This window comes from Callospermophilus lateralis, chromosome 13, assembly GCF_048772815.1.
Source record: "Callospermophilus lateralis isolate mCalLat2 chromosome 13, mCalLat2.hap1, whole genome shotgun sequence".
Lineage (NCBI taxonomy): Eukaryota > Metazoa > Chordata > Mammalia > Rodentia > Sciuridae > Callospermophilus > Callospermophilus lateralis.
Window position 1 is genome coordinate 67,540,672 of NC_135317.1, and position 19,444 is coordinate 67,560,115.

General features: G+C 36.6%; 1 protein-coding gene across 3 annotated transcripts in view; it reads left to right on the plus strand.

The window, feature by feature from the left end:
• Positions 1-19,444, plus strand: part of Ush2a (usherin) — a 724,044-nt gene that overhangs the window by 332,164 nt on the left and 372,436 nt on the right. Inside the window, exons 30-32 of one of the 3 annotated variants that reach the window (XM_076831654.1) lie at positions 3,299-3,310; positions 8,808-8,921; positions 10,896-11,057. In XM_076831654.1, coding sequence (XP_076687769.1) covers positions 3,299-3,310; positions 8,808-8,921; positions 10,896-11,057 — 288 coding nt within the window. Of the gene's footprint in view, positions 1-3,298; positions 3,311-4,033; positions 4,046-8,807; positions 8,922-10,895; positions 11,058-19,444 lie in introns of all 3 variants that reach the window. The other 2 variants (XM_076831653.1, XM_076831652.1) reach the window with 2 other exon arrangements.

Genomic DNA, 19,444 nt, shown 5'->3' on the forward strand with positions numbered 1-19,444 from the left:
GACTCTGTCACCTGCAGCAAACATTAGAAGGAAGGGCAAATAAAACAACAACAACAACTTCATTTTGATGGTATTGTTAAAAGGTGAATTTTGAGGAAATCTTTGTTAGTTTTTATAATACTCTATAAATTAATATTCCATATTTGTAGTTTATTGCAAACTATTTCTTTTAATGTAAATCTTAAAAGAAATTAGTCTGAAAAAATTCACACTACAAAAATATGGCCTATGACATAAATAGTAAAAATAGAAATGATGTAATGTTGCTGCTTAGCTAATGTAGAAGAATTTCATTAGGTAATGCAGTGTTGATGAGTTAATAGCTTTGTTTTACTCTCCTGAATACAAAATGTTCATGAACTGCTTATATATTGTGAATTTCTTATAAGATAATTTATTTTTCCCATTTCTCTCTCTTTTTATTTTTACAAGCTATTCATTTTAAAATATAAGAATTTGCAGGACCGGATTTGGATTTCTTTTTAGTAACACATAACCTGGTTAAAAATGACAGTAAGGTATATATTCTGTGATAAAGTGGTAATCAACTAGGCATGCCCATAACATTCAATACAAATTCTTTAAGATTGTCATTCAGATTTGGTAAAGAAAGAGAGCAGTCACCCTAATTGTCTGTTTTCCACTTTTATAATTTTTATTTATATTATATTTAGAATGTATAAAAAATTATATAATAAAAGTCCAATGTAGTAGTCAAATAAGCAAGTATATATGCCTACAATATTAAACATGTTAGTTAATTATATAAACATCACGCATGCATGCATACACACATACTCAGACACACCCATGTAGAGTTTCTTATGTGTTGGTATTTTTGTAAAAGGGAATAAGAATACACAGTTGCATGTTTGAGGTAATGAGCCTTCTACTTTCTCTTTGTAGACAGTAGATTCTAGTATTAAATTTGAACCTCTGAGTACATTTTTAATCAACTATTGGCTATAAAAAGCAAACTGTTATTTTTAGTAATATTTTAGATCTCTTTCCTTCTTATTTACCTGGGGCTTTGATCACAGGGGAAGAACAAAGGTCAGAAGGTGTGGGTTCTGACTTTGGCCCTAGTGCTCTCTAGCTATATAGATGTGAGCAACTCTGTCACACTCTGCCCCACAGCAGCTACCTCTCGATGGGGTAATAACATCAAAGGCTTGAAGCAGGGAACATGGGACACTTGTCAGTAGCGGGGGACTTTTGTTTCTTTCTTTTCCTCCTGTCTCCTTGCTCACCTCTCTGCTTAGTCAGATCCAATATTATGTGGAGAGTCCCAATGATGTCGGTGTCTGCCCTTCAAGTAAGATAAAGAGTTACCTTCAAATTTATTTAGAATAAAAATGACAGGGACTCTGTAGTTCTTACCATGAAGGCAATGATTTAAAAATTGAGGTTAGATTTAAGCCTGCTGAGAGAATCTTAACTGGAAAATGCTTTGAGATCAATTAAAATCACTGGTTAAACCATGTGTTAAGACTGGGATTAGGCCCTATATTTTATAAAGGAAATAAAAGAATACTATTTTTTTCTATTTATAAACGTCAAAATCAGCATAGTCTTTGACCCAAGGTGTACAATTTTCTGTGTTCCCTAGTGAAAGTTTTTAAAATGAGGTCAAAAGTCCATTTGAAGGAAATTAAATGTAAGAAAAATTAGTTTTAAATTTCCAAAATATCAATTTGGTTTCCAGGTGTGCCTGCTATTTCATCTTTCAGGTAAAATGAAAATTGGCTTTTACTTTATAAATATTAGCAATCCTTATTTTTATTTTAAATACCAAAACCACAAAAACAACACCAACTTCCTTGGCTACTAAGAACCAGAAAAGAAGCATCCTGGGTGTGTTTCCACATCTCTCCTAGACCATTAAATTTTCATCCATATTTAACAAATGTCATTATTCAGTTTCATGGGGTCACTGTGTCAAAATGTCTGTGTTAGGACCTTAATTTATTTTCCGAGGGTCCTTTAAGTGGGCAGAAAGCATGGCACATTGGATTGATTTACTCTCTTTAATCCATCCACTCGGCTGGTTTGGGATGTATACTTAAAAATTGGAATTTATCAGGACTGCAGCAGAATCCTGAGCCAGGAAGTCGTCTTTTCTTCTGGTCTCCTCCCTGAGGCCGTTTTTTTTTGATATGGGTGAGTTCTTCCATTGTGTCTCCAGGTACAGTAGCAGCTCTGCCTGTGTGGTGTCCCTTACCAGATGGCCCTCTTAATAAATGCCTTGCTCTGGCCCACCCTCACTTTCTTGATCCAAATGTGAAATGCCAGCAAATAAATAAGAGCATTGCACTCTGATGAGTTCTCTTGAGATGGAGGAAAGCCCTGGGGAGAGGAGAGTAGAAACAGCTTTTCTGTTTGCTGTGACTGCTCCTAATTACTGGCCAGTAGGTAGAACACACCACTTAGATCCTATAAAAATAAAGAGAGAAAATAAATCCTCTATATGATTCCAGATGACTTTGCTAATATGAAAACATTCTTGGATTGTTGGAGTCCATTTGATATATCATGAGTGATCTTTGCAAGGGGCTCCCTGACTTTGGACTCAGGGTAGACAATTGCTGTGTGCAGATTTCCCCGCCAGACTCAAAGTGCAGCGGAAATGAGTGGGTAATGAGAGCAGAGCAGCCAGTTCTTTAATTGAATTAAAAGCTGGGTGACATCAACGCAGACACCTGTCCAATTACAGACAGGCCAAGGTGTTTACCATTGCTGTACAAGCGATTCGAAGATGACAGAAATCTTTCCGCCCACAGATTAACATAATGAAGGAGAACAGATTACAGTGGATGCCAGCCAAACACCTAGGTTGGCAGCTGGGGGTGGGGTGGGGGAGGGAGGAGGAGTCTGCTGAAGTATGTAAATAGAAATGGAGAGTCTTTTTTTTTTTTGTTTCTCCTCTCCAAAATGTATTTGGCTTTTAAAAGGATGCCAGTTTGCTTTGTGTCTCAGGCTCAGTTTCCAGGCAGAGCATTTATACTTGTCTGCATTTAGTCAGATAAGTTAATCATAAAATTTCAGCGTCAAAGCAGACTGCTCTGTTGTTCCATGCTTCTCAGCATCCAGAGTCCTATTAGAAGCACAAAAGCTTATGCAGCTGGTGTCAGCCCCAGGATGATGATTTTCTCTTAGGTAGTAGGGCTCCCTCCAATTATTGATATTCCTCGTTGGTGCCTTTGAAACTGGAGATTAGAGCAAAGGAAAGAAAGTGTTAACGATATCAATCTATCAATCAAATGATACAAAGCCTGTTACTTTGTTAGCTCCCTGGAAGGGGTAAGGTGTGGTGGGGCTCTTATGAGAGGGCAGTAGCCTAATAGCACTAAAAGGATGAAAGATCTTCAAATTTTCAGTCAACTATCAAGTGCCAATTTTTTTGCATAATAGTAATAGCCGTATAATAGCTGATGAAGAAATGGGCATATGAAGAAGTATATACTCTTTGCATTCTTGGGAATCCTGTCAATCATTATGAAGGACTTTTATGTTGCAAGCTTCTCCAGATACAGATTCTTCCCTTCTGCTAGGTGGAAATCCTCAGAGTGCAGAGTTTGGAGCCATATGCAGAAATGCAGAAGGGTTCTTAAATTCCTACCATGATGTATTTCCTTCTCCTAAAAGATGTCCTACCCTGCTCTCTAAGCTTGGGCTTTCTGTTCCCACTGTGGCCCACAGGACTGCAACTCAAACAGAATCTACTTACTTGACTTCAAACTCCCTTGGTGTGGCATGTCAAGATTTCTCAATGTTAAGCATTAATGCAAAATGCATTATCGCTTCGCAGTGAGAGTTATGGTCCTTCTGGTGCCAATGATTTTAATCCAGATACCAATGCTCCTGTGTTTCATGGGTTACTAACACTTTTAAGACATCAATAATGCTTACTTTATGCTTATTGAATGGTCATTTTTTTTTCCAGCTTGCCTTCTTCCATTATCAAGAAAGACTGGCAGGTTTCCTGACATGGTTGGGACCATTTTCTGATTTTACAGAGTTTTGTGGCTGAAAGGGAGTTTCAGAGGTCATCTTGCCTGCCTAGCGATAGGGACACTCAAATTAAAGAGAAAGACTTTTCTGTGATAACTCCCAAACAAGACATTCACATCCAAGCCAATCTTCAAGTTCTCACTGGAGGAATAGACTTTATAACCACTCCAAGTGCCATAAAGGAACACCACCCTATTTTCTCCTATTGGGTTTTCAGTGGACACATTATTTATGTCTTGGATTCTTTTGTAAATATGTCATATGGTATATTTCTCTGTATTTTAAAAATAGAATACAGACAGACTTTGGTAACCTTAGGTTTTGAAAATTAGTCCTTCATTAAATATAGGCCTCTTGTCATCTTAGCCCGGAAAGTCCAGATCTAACAATTGTCCCTGTCCACTTCACATGTATGCAAACGTTCTGCTTTCTGTATTAATCTGTGTATTACTGTTATCATTAGGGTATTTCTAGCTCTAACATTTTCTTATATTAAAAGCTTTGCAAAAAATCATTTGTCTTCTAGAGCACCGTTCTCAGAGGCAGATCAAGAAAAATTGATAAATGCTTTTTGATGTTATTTTATTACCATAGTAAGTTTCTTTTCCAACAGAGTATATAATCTAAGTATCACTTTGATACCTAAGGCAATGCCATTAGAAAAAATCACTCAAGGATCTCAAAGGAGATATCCAAGAAGGGCTGCCTTCCTCTGTCTTAGCGAGAATGTACTTTTCCTCCTTCTTTGATAATAGAACAACTTTTTACAGGTATCAACTTTAATCTATCCTGGTATAAACACTCCATATTGAGAACCAAAGGAGACCAATCAATTGTCCCAGAAGATAGGATGGCTTCATTATTATTCTGGTTTAAGAGGAGCATCCATTTCCCCTGCCCTAATACTTCACTGTAACCTGCCAAGAAGGGAGAAAATGCTGGATTGTACCCTGATCTTCTTACTGAAGTTGATAATACTAGCTTGTATTTAGGGGAAATTATTCAGTTGGTTTGACCAACTTTATTTCTGAGTCATAACATGATGGACAAGTTCCCCCCTGGGAAAGAATGGCACTCCAGCCTCAGACAGGACAGCATGTTTTTTGAATGTATGATTTATGTACTATCCAAAACCTTCCACCTGGGGTCCAGAATTGGCAAGAACCAAAACATCAGCTCTCTTCTCCTTTTTTTTTTTCTTTCTTTTTTCTGTTCTCGGCTTTGCACAGCTCTCATTTCTCAGTGTTTATTATTGTTTCACCTGGCTTGAAGTGGGAAATGTGAGCACTGTGATAAATGGCCTGTAAGATGATCTAGTTTCTCTCTTCTTTCTTTAAAAACCATGAGATCTTTCTATGAAATATAACTTGGTAATCATCTCTAACAAAGCACAAAGCTGGGGAAAGCACATTTACTGAGAATTGTATTGCCTTGGTGAATGTCCTTTTAAAATATTGTCTTTAAATATATATATACAAGATCATATAAATTCCCCTGTCTAAATTAGGGTGAGAATTAATAGAGGAATTTCATGATACATAGATGAGCACAAAGAAACTCCTCTAGTGAAAGCAAGGTGGGTTAAATAAAACCTTGACGATCATTTAGTGCATGCGAAGTCAGTATCTGTTTGACATGATCCTTCTTAGTCTACATTAATACTTTCCTGATTAGCTGATAAAACAGTTGCAATGCCAATATAGCACTTTAGTTATAATCAGGGAAGAAATAGTGTCTCAGGATAAAGTAATTTTTAAGGCCAGACTGCAAAATTGCAAAATAATAGAACCGCTTTTATGTTTCTCAATGATAATGTTACCTGGATGTGTGACAAACCTTCTGCTGAGGATCTGAGATCACCAAACTCTATACAATCATTGTGCCTTTTTGGATACAGTATTCAAAAGCCTCTGTTAAGGCATGTTCATCTGTGAAAGGCACTGCCTTTTCCATATGCCATCTAATTCAAGTGATGAACAAAGGAAACTAACCTCTTATCCCATCATGATTTTTTTTGCATTTGTCAAAATTAAAAGTTTTATTTACTGGGGACTGATTCATTTATTTATAGTGTGGCATTATACTAATTCAGGTGATGCAAGTTGTCCTATTTATAATCTTACAGTAGGTTCCAACTTGCCAACAGGACATAGCAAATGCCAAAGATTTTCTAAGGATACAATGGCTAGAATGTATATTGTCCTAATGCCTCTGATTGGAGTTTACAATTTGAATATCACAGTAGAAGCATCAAGAAATGGTAATACAAATTGCTGGGGTATAGTTCATTGGTAGAGCACTTGGCTACTATGCTCAAGGTCCCCTGAGATGGGGATAACACAGTCCTTATCTCAAAGAGACAGTATTAAGGTTAATGTGTTAAGGAATCTAGAAGACTAGACACAGAGCTATGTAAGTAGAAAGTTTATGCCAGTACTGCAAGAGAGAGAGAGAGAGAGAGAGAGAGAGAGAGAGAGAGAACTTAAGAAATAGTTTAAGATGTTGTGTGGGGATTGGGACATGTTGAGTATGATGCCACAGTGGGACATCCAGGTGGGTTCAGTAGTCTACACGTGGAAATGCAGAAGGAAAGCTCTGGGGAGGTGTGAAGTCTGTAGAAAAGTAGATGATCACTGAGGGGTAAGGCTTCATACACTAGCAAAGATATTGTTTAGAAAAAGGAAGAAGCCTGAGGACCCCACCTTGTGAAACACAAGTTATTTAAGGGACTGTGAGAGAGCATCCAGTAAGTATAGAAGGGTAAGGATGGAGGGTTATTTGATTTGGTATTTAACAGAAGACTAGTAATCTTTGAAAGATAAAAATCATCTAGTAGCCCCTAGAGGCAGAAGTTGGGTTGTACTAGTAGTGTGACTTGGACTGACACACCTCTGCAGTAGGGCTCTCCACCTTACATAATTCTGTGTTGATTCTTCTGTAGACCTAGCCTCACTAACCTTGATAGTGACCCTTTTAGGTAAGCATTGCATTATCCCCATGTCATGTCTGCAAGTTAGGGTCTGTTATTGTCTGTGTAATGAGGAGGAAACTAAGGCACAGTGCTCAGAACAACCTGCCTCAGCCTATGAAGCCCATCACTAAAAATCAGACATCTGTGTGCAGGCATTCTGGCCTCAGTGGCTGTGTTTTTCATTACTACATGATGAGGCTGTGTGTGTGATAAACGTTAGCTTGCTTTTAAGATGTTCTTGAAGTGAACTCAGTGCAATTCATGGTCTGGGGGATTCAAGAGGAAATGACAGTCACAGTGGCAGGAAGGAGGGAAAGCAGAAGGTATTGACACAAGGGGGTTTTGAAATTAGAACTGAACTTGGCATGAGATGGTCACACGTGTATGCATATTAGTTCATTGGCTTGCTGTCTTCTTTGGCCATGAGCTCTGTTGACAGTGCCAAGTGGATAGATATTTTCATGTAAAAACATGGCAGAAAGGGTTCAGTAGCCCAAGGAGAGGCCTGGGAACTGCTGGAATGGAGACTTGAAGGCAGGGTGCAGCATTGAGGGCAAACAGAAGGTGCCAAAACAAACAATGACTTACCTTCTTGGCTCCATTCTGGCTCTTTGCTGTTTTAATTTTGTAAATTTTCTAATCGGGGAGGGCAAACACAGAAACATGTATATTAAAATTTGTGTTTGAGTGATGCAAGCTGTCAACAATATTGGCACTTTAAAACAATAATATATTCTCTAGGCTATTGAAGGTTTAATCAATAAAGGGATACCAGGAGTGGGACTGTCATTTTATCTGAATGATGACAGTCTTTGGTTAGGATTAAAGCTTGCTCTAGAAAAGTTCTTGAGAAAAAACACTGGTGAGAAAATGCACAAATTATATTTTGGGTAATTGTTAAATTCAAGGATTAACTAAATAAAGAACTTCTGCCTTGATTATGAACACAGGTAAACAAAATGTGTTTTCATTTCTACAGGTACTTTTAATTGCTGAACAAATTTTATGTATCCTCCACCCAGCCAGGTTAATTCAACACTTCCATGTGCAATACTTCCATTTAAGACAGGTGTCTTAATTAAATAAACTAATAATTTTGCAGGTAGAAGTACAAAAGCATAATTATCTAATTTGCTAATTGTTCAAATATGCTAATTTGCATATTTGTTAACTGCAACATAAACAAATAGTTTATATATGTGTATCCTGCCGTTAAAATAATGAAGCCACTCTTGGGAGTAACATTTCTTAAACTATGTTAATAGACACTGCCATAAAAAGGACTCCTTCGTTAAATACGGCTGAAAAATGCTAGGTTCGAGAAAATTGAATAGTTTTGTTTCTGTGGGAGGCCTGGGATCTGGAATGAGATAATACGCATGTATTATCTGGAATGAGATAATACGCATGTATTGGATACATTGTGGCTGTGTTTCATGAGCTATGTGTAGATCTGCACCCCCTCCTTAATGGGGAAAATATCAAATACTGCCTTAAAGCTGTCTTAACAATAAGTGGATCTCTCAATTTTTTTCTTATGAGTTTCCCCATTCTGCAGTTGGTAGACAAGCAGGAAAATGAATTAAGAGTCACATGTTTTTGTTTTCTATTCCCTCTCTCTCTGTCCCTGTCTGTCTCTGCTTCTCTGCCTCTTCCTGAATCTGTCTCTCTCTCTCTCTCTCTCTCTCTCTCTCTCTCTCTCGCGCACACACACACACACACACACACACACACACACACACACATACGTGCACATGCATACACAAGCCTTTAGAGATGCTTACAGTAAACATGCAAACTCTTTTTGTCCCCTCTTTTATTATAGGCATATTGACAGGCTTGCTACCCTTCAAAAACTATGCAGTAACCCTAACTGCTTGCACTCTGGCTGGCTGTACCGAGAGCTCACATGCATTGAACATCTCTACTCCACAAGAAGGTAAAGTAATTTCAAAGGTCTTGACTTCCACATTTCAGTCATGAATAATAAAATAGGAGAAGAGCTAAATGCTGCAAGGCCATTTGCTGGAAAACCCCAACCTAATTTGATGACAAAGTGCATTGCCAGGCCATAATTGCTCCATTTTTTGGGGGGGTGCGAAAATGAATCAAACTCCATACCCTTTAATGACATGCATCTTTAATAGCTGTAATGCAGATTAATGGGCTTTTTAATTGCTGTTACATTGTTCATGCAAGAGCCTTGTCATTAATATGAAGCATCTGAAAGATTAATGAAAGCTTCCTCATTTTACTATGGCTCAGAAGTAAATCTAGAGACAGTCTGACTAAAAAGAATTGATTGTATGGCACAGTATGAAATTGAGAATCAAACGGTTGATTTCCATGGTCCCTTTTAACTGCTAAACACCAGCACAGGCAACAATTATTTCAGTATGATGGAGCTTCCAAATGCCAATTGAGGCATTATTAATCACTGTTCAGTTCCTTCCGACTTAAGTCTCACTTTTGTTTTACTTGCAACTTACAAACTGTTGGAATAAATTAATGTTTCAGAAAGCACATGTTAAGAAGGCAGTGGGAAAGAGAAAATATTTTAGCACTCTGGAGTTGAAAGCTTTGCTCAAGCATCTGAACACATCACTTCAAGAAATAACAGCTCTCAAAACATTTGAAGCATTGTTACTTCATATTTCTATCTCCTGGATGAGAGGAACCATACATTTCTTATGTTGTCTAGTTGTGAAGTTATTTAGGAGATTTAAAGGCTTGATCTCTAGGGAAAAAGAGTCCATTGGTCTCTCTCTTTTTCCTAGTATCCATCCCTCCACCCCTCCTCTTTCCTTTCTCCCACTTTTAAATCCTTCAACAAGCACCATTTGCATAGAAGATATTTAAGAAAAAGAAAGACAGAGATCTATAGCCAAAGCAGTGGCAAGAAAACAGATTTCGTAAAATCCTTTTTGTGACACTTCTTTTTTCTGTTTTATGCCTGATCTAACCAGATCCCTCTAATCTGGGCTACATCAGCAGTGACCCATTGTTAGTATTTTCTCAGTATTTTCCCCAGATGGTCTACACTAAAAATGGCATATTTTTCCTCAGTGTGTCATTATGTCTGCTGGGGTACATGATCATCACCCCTTTTTGCATGTACTTCCACCAGCCTTCATTGGGACAAAGTGTCCCACATCTCATTACTTTCTGTACATCCACTCCACCCTCTGTCTAGATTTTGCTTGGTCCTCTTCACACCTATTTCATAGCTATATCCCAGAGGGAATCCTTACTCATTCACTTCACATTTCCTTGTCATTATTTAAAGAATTCCAAATTTTCCAAAAAATTATTTTTATTTTATTAAATAATGTTTGTTTTTAGGGTCCATTTTTGAAAACATTTACTCTATTTCTTTGACCACTATGTAAAGTGAACAAATCTTATTTTTTTAAAATATGCCTACAGTGTAGTTTCTAGATATAATTAATTCCATTGATTGTCCCTTTTCTAGCTATTCTGAAAGTTTTGCAGAGATTTTTAAAAACATCTATTATGAACTGCTGTCAGGATGTTGCCTATCTCAGATCGTAAGCTCCTCGAGGCTAGGGCACTCTGTCTGTTCAATTTGCCTTAATTGGCACTGTCCCACGTAGACATTATGGGTTAATAATACTTTTGATGAAGTAACACAAATGTCAGTCAAGTGAACTACTGTAAGGACTCCCCATCCATCACTGATGCAAATTCTCATAAATTCAGGACAGTTATTTAGCACTGTTCCTAAAGCAATTACTGACAAGCTGCCCACGAATCAGGAACATTTCCATGCAAGGGATTTCAGGTTTATTTCATGATTTATGGGTTTGGATCTAAAAAGTTTGAGTTAGAAAAGTAAACTAAAATTAGACTCTATAAATCTTTTTCTTTTCTTTTTTTTTTTTTCCTTCCATAGCACCACAAGAGGTTGAGCCACCAGCAGCTAAATCCCTTCCCAATTCTTTGTTACTTTCCTGGAAACCACCCAAACAAGTAAATGGTATTTTAACTCAGTACTCTTTATACATGGATGGGAAGGTGCTCTATTCAGGCAAAGGAGAGAACTACACAGTCAAAGGTAAGACTTCTGTCATTCTCTGTTAATAGTTTTTAGTATGCCAAATAACTATACTGTGAAATTATGTGAATTTTTTTTTTTTTTTTGTAAATTGAGTTACTTATTTTTGTCTCCTTATAACTATTCCTGTTTCGTGATCTTTAAGATCATATTAGTATTAGGTCATATTAGGGTAAAGTCAAAGCTGTAAAATATAAAAAATTGCACATGCTGCCTCCTGGGTCACTTCAAGGTTTGTGTACTCTACTGTAGTAGCCCCCACCATGCCTTCCCTCAGTCCCTTGCACCACTATGACTTTGCTCAGATGCAGAGGAGACCTTGGGAATAGACCAGCACAAGGGCTTAGCATAGACCACTCTGTCTCCCACTAATCACAGGAGTGCAGCTGGGCCCAGTGTGGTCCACTTCAGTGCCAGATCCAGGTTGGACCAGTGATGTCCTTTCAACAAATTCACAATCATGTGGCTAGCTACCATAAGATCCTCATTCATGTGGAATAATCTTAACACTCAGGTTCGTGTCGCTCACTGTGGTCTGAATTTTAAACCATTTGAGAATAAACACAGTATATAGGCCTGATCATATAGACAGTTAAGTAAAATAAATTGTTGGAAAGCTTTCTAAATACAAGGGACCTACATTAGGTTTGTCTTTTGGTGTCTGCACAGGGTTTGTATTTGTATAGTACTTATAATGTCCTATATAATATGACTTTATATACTCTATTTGTCTCTCGGGTTAGATATTATTAATCAAATATTGATTGATTTAAAAACTGAGGCCTAGAGATATTAAGTTCTTTGTGAAAGGGCACGACAAGTTAGAGTCAGAGGTAGAATTAATTATGTATGTATTCACTCATTCACATTAATGCCAGGTACCAAGGTTATAACAGGGAAGCAGCCAGACAATGCCCTATTCTCTTGGCACTCCCAGCTTCATGGGGACACATTTGGATGTTGGAATGAGGCACTGGTGGAGAGTCGTATTCTCAGCTATATTCTTTAAGGACCTTAAAGGACAAGAGCTATCATTTTTATTTTGTTCATCATGATGAGATAGAATTCTGGAGCATTTATTCTATACAGTGGATGTTCTTACTCCTGTTTTACAAGTGAGGAGACTGAGGCATACAGAACTTGTGGTCACACAGTCTGTGAGTAATAAATGTTGACACCAACCCTAAGTCTAGTGAGTGTGAATTTGAAACAAGTTACTTAATCTCTCTGAGGCATGTCTGAATCTGTAAAATGGAAATAACTACATTCTTAAAAATTTTCAAGAAATTAGATTGTATTAAAATATGTAGCATGTTGGCACTTGATAAAGTTGATAAAAATAATTATTATTTTCTGTAGAGCACAGAGTTCAAATTACAAGCTGAACAATAGATTAATTTTACCCTAACAAAATTAGATCATAAGATTAAAGTTGATGGCATAATTTTAACTAAAAATCATAGTACACAGACATTATTTTAGAAAAACATGATTATTATTAAAGTATGACATAGAATGAAGTTTACATATGTATTAATAATGCGTACACAAAAATCTTCTGGAATCAAAATATATCATTGTGCATAATGGGGTATTGTACCTTGTAGACCTGGAATAGACTTTTCTTTTGATAAGAATTCTCTAATCCCCCAGGTATGACTTGAATATTCCCCTATATTTACTTAATATCATTATAACCCTCACCATTTTTTTGTTGTTGTTGTTTGCATTGTTTTGAACAAGATTGCTTGTTTGCTCTCCTAAACTATAAGTGTCATAAGGACATGAGCATGTCTGCTTGGTTCATTACTGCAACTCTAGGACCTATCGCAGAGTAAGCGATATGTGTTGGAGGAAAGAATAAAGTCTCTGGACTCCTAGGAACAACATTAAAAAAAATAGCAAGGGGAACTGGAAATGGGTTAGGAATAAAAGTGGCAAAGAAAAGGAAAATAAAAAGTAGCAACTAGCTAAAAGAAAAAAGTGAATGCTGAATTGGTCCTCTAGGAAGTGATATAGCTTCAATATCACTCACATCATCTTTATTCTAGAAACTTCATCGCTTCTCAAAAACATCCCTTGTGTTGAGACTTCAGTATTGGTCTGAAGGAGGGAACTAAGTCTGGAAAGTTAAGATGGACTTGAAAGATGTACACCACTCTCCTAATCTACTATCTGGATAAATGAAGCCTAGACAAGTCAAGAAAGTCTAGTCAGTAATTGAAGGAACCCATTCAAATATAGGTCCATCTGGTCCCAGCGTCCACACTTTTCTTCTCCATACATTCTTTTGTTGAACATATTTTATTTTGTTGGGACCATAACAATGGACCTGATTGTAAATCACAGAATGCCATTGTTAGTGGGCTGGGAATACCATTAAAAAAAAATGGCAAACTGTTTGGCTTCAAAATAAACTTATTTCTCACTGTTTGGAGGTTGTAATTCCAAGTCAAGGTGTCAACAGGTTTTGTTTCTCCTGAGGCCCTTCTCTTTTGCTTGCAGATGGCCACCTTCTCACTATGTCCTCAAATGACTTTTCCTCTATGCAAACACATCCTTGGTGTGTCTTTTCCTGTTTCTGTAAGGGCACCAGTCATATGGGATTTGGTTCCCACTCTTGAGAGCTTGTTTGGAGGTTCTAGCAGTGGAGCATAGCTACTTATATACCCTTGACTAAAGAACAATCCTCCTCTATCAGGGAAGAACATCCTCTTTGCCTGAGCATGCAGCTTTAGGAGGGACATACATGGAGAAGAGGGGAAAAGGGGCCACTGCCCAGCCAGCCAGATCAGCCGAATCAACCCTGGAGACCAATGGGATGGCAAGTGTCGTGGCCAGATCACCTAGGTCCCCTTCTAGGTCCCAAATCTTATTCCCTCATTTAGTCTTAATTATCCCTTTAAAAGTGCTGTTTCCAAATGCAGTCACTTTGGAGGTTAGAGTTTCAACATAAGTTTTAGGGGGACACAGTTCAGTCTAGAACAGCACCCTGAAGCAAGTGCCTTTGCTATAGCATAGGCCAAATGTCCCCCTTTCTGCAGAGATTCTCAAATTGCACTAGAGTTGAATAAAATTGCCTTTAAGATCCCATTCAAACATTCAAAGGTTTTATTCCTGTGATATGCACTAAATTCAAGTCACTTATACCTTCAAAGTTAATCTGTCCACTAGGGCTCATAGAAAAGATAGAAGAGAAAACGGAATCTCCCTGACTGAAGTTATATGAGGAGAAAGTGGTAGGATACTGCTTAGCCACTGAAAAGGGCTTCAGTCTGTATATGTCACGTTCCATCATGATGTATAACTATGATGCTATTGGTACTCATGCATTTAACACTTGAGCATATATCTCTATTTTAAATATATTGTGATAAGTTTTATTATATATAAATCTTTATTTGGTAGGTTTTCAGAAGGAACAGCAATCAAAGATAGTGAAATTTTATAGAATATTTGATAAATGGAATCACCTTATTTCCAGAAAAATTATCAGCAATGAATGTTTTTTAAATCTTTGAAATTTTTGACAAGTAAAAATATCCTTTTATTTATTTGCATTTTCAAATTCTGGTTATACTGATCACTTTCCTGTGTGATTATTAGCCCTTTATATTTACTTTAATTCATCTGATCACAATCATAATAAGCATAAATTTAATACTAGTAAGGAATAATTTTGAAATTTCATCAACAGCTATGTTTCATATCGTTTTCCCTGTTATCATCCCATCATTGTTTAAAATTCTTTGCCTTCTACACTATCAAATACTTCCTTAATAACTTGGTTTAATGTCCCCTTCTAAATATTCAAAGTGTCAACATTTTTTTTTACACTCCTCCACTTATATGTGGTTTCCTTTTGAATCTTCACATAGCGCCGGCATCCTCCTGTTATTTAGCAAATGGATCTGGCTGACATGGTGGATATAGGAAAGAGCACATGCATTTCAATCCAGAAACCACTTAGCATCTAGGTGCTCTGATTTTTTTCTTCTTTCTCTTAAATATGAAGCATTAAAAATCAAAGGCATTGCTGCACCTTGAGTTAGTGCAAAATATATTTAAAAATGCATACAGTTCAAATTTTTGCCTTGCATAGGCCATAAGCTAGTAGTATGCTGGGTCAGTTCTGACACTGAAAAATGAATCCAGTTAGAGAACCTCCCGAAGGCTGTTGATGTTTGCTATAATAAATAGCACACACTTTAAGTCAAACTTTTTCATTCTGTATTCAAAGGTAATGGATTTTTCGTAACCATAGTAACCTTGGTGTATTTCTGGATAAATACATGAGGTATATACATTCTAGTTTTATTTTTGAATATAAACTACCACATTATGTATTACTAATAATATGAAAAATAGGATGTAGGTTAGTATAATGACAGCTTAAACTAGTATGCATTTTTCTTCTGCAAAAAATAAATATTTATCAAAAGTATAGGTTCAATTAATTTTTCCCCCAGTTTTGTGGTATTCTGGTGGTGCCATTTATCTTTTTTTGCAAGATCTCCATTAATCTCTTATTTCTGTCCCATAACAGATTTTTAAGAATTTCGAGGCAAAAACAATTGTGCTTTAAGGCTTATGATTAAAAACATTATTGAAATATTGAAGAACCTATATTGATATCACTAGTAGAGCTATTGTTGGCTCTTTATGATGTGTGTATACAGTTTGTTCATAAATAGGGAGAAAGAAGGAACACATTGTGAGATTGTTCAGCATACTAGGATTGTTTCAAAGTTCAGGCTAGAAAGCGTCCTGATTGATGATGACTATCCAAACTGTAGCCAACCAGATCATTCTCATTTTAAATGAGCACCCTACCAGAAACTGGCAATCTTTAAGAAGTTTGTGAGATGTTTCAGAAAAGCCTACAAAATTGGGGGGAACAAGAATAGCAAGATGGTGGTAATAGAGAGAAGTGCCTATCAAATAAGACAAGAAGGTTGACATAAGTTGTGGTTTCTGCTGAGAACAGAAGAGTAATACCTAGGAACAGTTTTATTCTGGCTACACAAATTGTTTTTTATTAACCCAACCTAAGCCCTTGTTTTTGATAATTTCTAGAATCTCAAAGGGGTAAAAACCAATAGGGACTCTACTGGGAAAAAACTGAACACCTGACACCAAACCACTTTACACATATGTGTTCAAGTATATCATCTAAATAATCTATAGAAGTCTTATGGTTGAACATGAATGGCTGAATCCTAGAACTAATGGTAGCACCTTACCTTTGCTATTTTATCAGGACCTAGGTGTCTAGCAGTAAGACTGAAGCAGTCCGACATGGATAACAGCACATATGGAGTGTTGGGGGTTGGGGAGAGAAAGGGAGAAGAAAGGGCAAAAGAAGAAAGGGAAGAGGAAGGAGAGGAGAAGGAAAAGAGGAAAAATAGCTAAAATTGTGATGAAATCAGGAAGGCAATAAGTCTTTATATCTTTAACCAACTCAAAATGCTAAAACTTTTTTTTTCTTTATTTTTTTTGGTCTTGTCAAGGTCAAAAAGAACAGTGTATAAACAGCAAAATAGAAATGCTCATCTTGAACCTTCCAAATGCTTAAGTCTTACGATGAGAAATTTATTGAAGAAGAAGTTGTATTGCTTATGGCACAATAAAATGCATTTAAAGGTTAGGTACTTCTAACCAAGCGTTATAAGGAACCTTATCAACACTCTACAAATTTGAGCTAAATTATATTCATTCACGCTGATGGTTTACAATAGGTCCTTTCATAGCAAAATAAAACTTCACTTTAGCCTGGATGTTTTCTGTAATTTTGCAGTTTCAAATACCACAATGCAGGACCTGGAAAACCCTTCCCTTATATAATATCACCAAGGGGCATCCTGTTAAAATCCTTGTGCTTTAAACTGTAGGCCTTATTAAAAAGGCAGAGCATGCGAGGGTTTTCAGGTAAGGCTATGATCTCATCCATGAGTCACCATATGCCCTTTTTATGTCACAGACAGAGCATTAAATTACACAAAGCCTAAGAAACCTTAAGGATACAGGGGGAGAGAGTTAAGCTATAAAAAGAAGTTATATTTTTCAGAAGCCAAGTTACTAAGCCACTCCCTCTGTGACCAGAAACTCCTCAATAGTTGCACAAGGCTGGGGACAGTATGGGGGGTTAAAGCACAGTGGATGGTCTACTCTCAAGAGTCAAATTTATTTGGTAACAAGGGGTCAAAATAAATGAGATGGCTTGTATGGAACATTTAGCTATCACTTGTGCTTACTGTAAAACAATATAATCAAAGTATCATTTTTCTATCAAATTGCTTCTATGTGCACCAATATGGGGAGAAATAAAACATATTTAAATTTGTATTTTAAGATCTGTGCCTAAATGTACTGATGATTTGTTAACTGAATTGAGGACTATTATGCTCTTAAATTACAGGAAAGGACTCTGTTTGAAGGATTTCCTAGGGATGGTGGGAATGATGTCCAGTTAGAAAAGCAGTAGAGCTAAATGCTGAAAAAGGCAATGGAGTGTGTCTGTCCATTGAGAGCTGGACAAACAGGAACTGCCTATTATTATTTATTTATTGTTTTAAAACTCTTAAATTGTAACTTTCCATAGAAAAGTGAATGCAACTTACGGGTACAGCTTGATGAATATTTATAACTAAACACATCTATGGAGCCACTGTCCAAGCTTATGTCCCCAAGTCTTGAGGGTTAATGGCATAGATTCCCTGTGCTGTCTTTGCACATACTGTGGGTGAAGTCAAACACCATATCTCTCTTTTCAATGACTTCTTTCAGAGAATGTGGGAGGGAGAATGAATCAAGGGAGCTGTCTTTTTATTGTATTATCTACATCCTGAATTCTCTGACCACCCAGCAGTTGCTAAGGTAGCATCTGTGGTTGACCTCCTACCTTTTAGAAAGCCATTAAAAACTTATAAAATGAAGCATCTACCTCTTCTTCAAACCAAGATGGGAAATAAGTATAGAAATGTTTTATCTATGCAATTAAGTTCATTTTTCTTAAGTTTCTTAAGTTCACTGACCTGTGCATACCAGCAAAAATTCCAAATCTACCATTCTAAATGTCCAACAATGGAATATTGTGTGACCATATAGCTTATAATACTTTATATAAATATTTAATGTAGAAATATGTGAAAAGCAAATATTTTAATAGACTGTAGTATATGTGAGTCTGTTTTATCCAAATATCTGTGTGTATACATCTGTATATATGTGGATGTATATGTATGCACATACACTTGTGTATGTGGAGATATACACCATTGTACAATTATCTCCTATTAATGGAGTTCTAGTGCTGTCTTTTTTTAAAAGGGAGTATTTTTATTGTTAAAATTCTCTGCAGTATGGACATCAGAAATAAGAATTTTTTTGGTATTTTTCCCAATTATAATGTATGAGATAAAATTTGTGTAAAGGAAGGTCATCCTAGGAATCTGTTTGCACTTACCTATTTATGCTTACCTTCTAGTTTCTCCAAGTCTTTACCTGGATATTTAATCAGGTTGATCATCTTACTCATTCCCTATATCTCTAGCACTATATGCTACTATCAAAATGTTATACATACCTGATGATTTACCTCAATTCCCACTTTCTCCTTTGAGTCACAATTTTTGTGTGTGTCATTTCCCTACATATTTATCATTTGAATATAGTCTGTCTTATAATATTAATTTATTTTTAAAGAGAGTAAATCTTGCCTCCATAATAAAAATACATGGGCATGGAATATAATTATTATGTCACTCATTTTTATAATCTTTATATAGTATCTATCATAAAGGAAGAAGTATACAGTTAGCATCTCACAAACTTTTATTGAATTGAGTTGAAATGAATTAAATTGAAAAAACACTGAGAATCAGTAAATTAATATTTTAGAGTAAATAACAAATACTGATGCATAATTCAGAGGTAATTAATATGCTAAACTTGGTAAACAGTTTTAATGAGGTAGGCTGTTCCTGTAGCTTCCTCGAAATTTTCATTTAATCACCCACTAGGTAGGAAAAAAAAAAAACCCTCTTGTAAGTTTGCTAGGGCTGCCATAGCATAGCATTGCACCTGCTTAGCTTAAACAGCATTACTGTCTCATAATTCTGGAGACAAAGAAGTCCCAGATCAAGATGTTGGCAACACGGGTTTCTTTGAAGTCTAAGGGAGAAGCTGAGCCATTCCTCTTGCTTGGTGTCTGGTGATCTGCTGGCAATCATGAGGGTTCATTGGCTTGTAGGTGCATTATGGCAGTCTCTGCCTCATCTTCACATGCTGTTCTTCCTGTGTCCAAACAGTCCCTTTCTATAAAGACACTAGTGAGAGTGGATTAGAACCCACCATTATGACCTTATCTGAACTAACTACCAACTGAA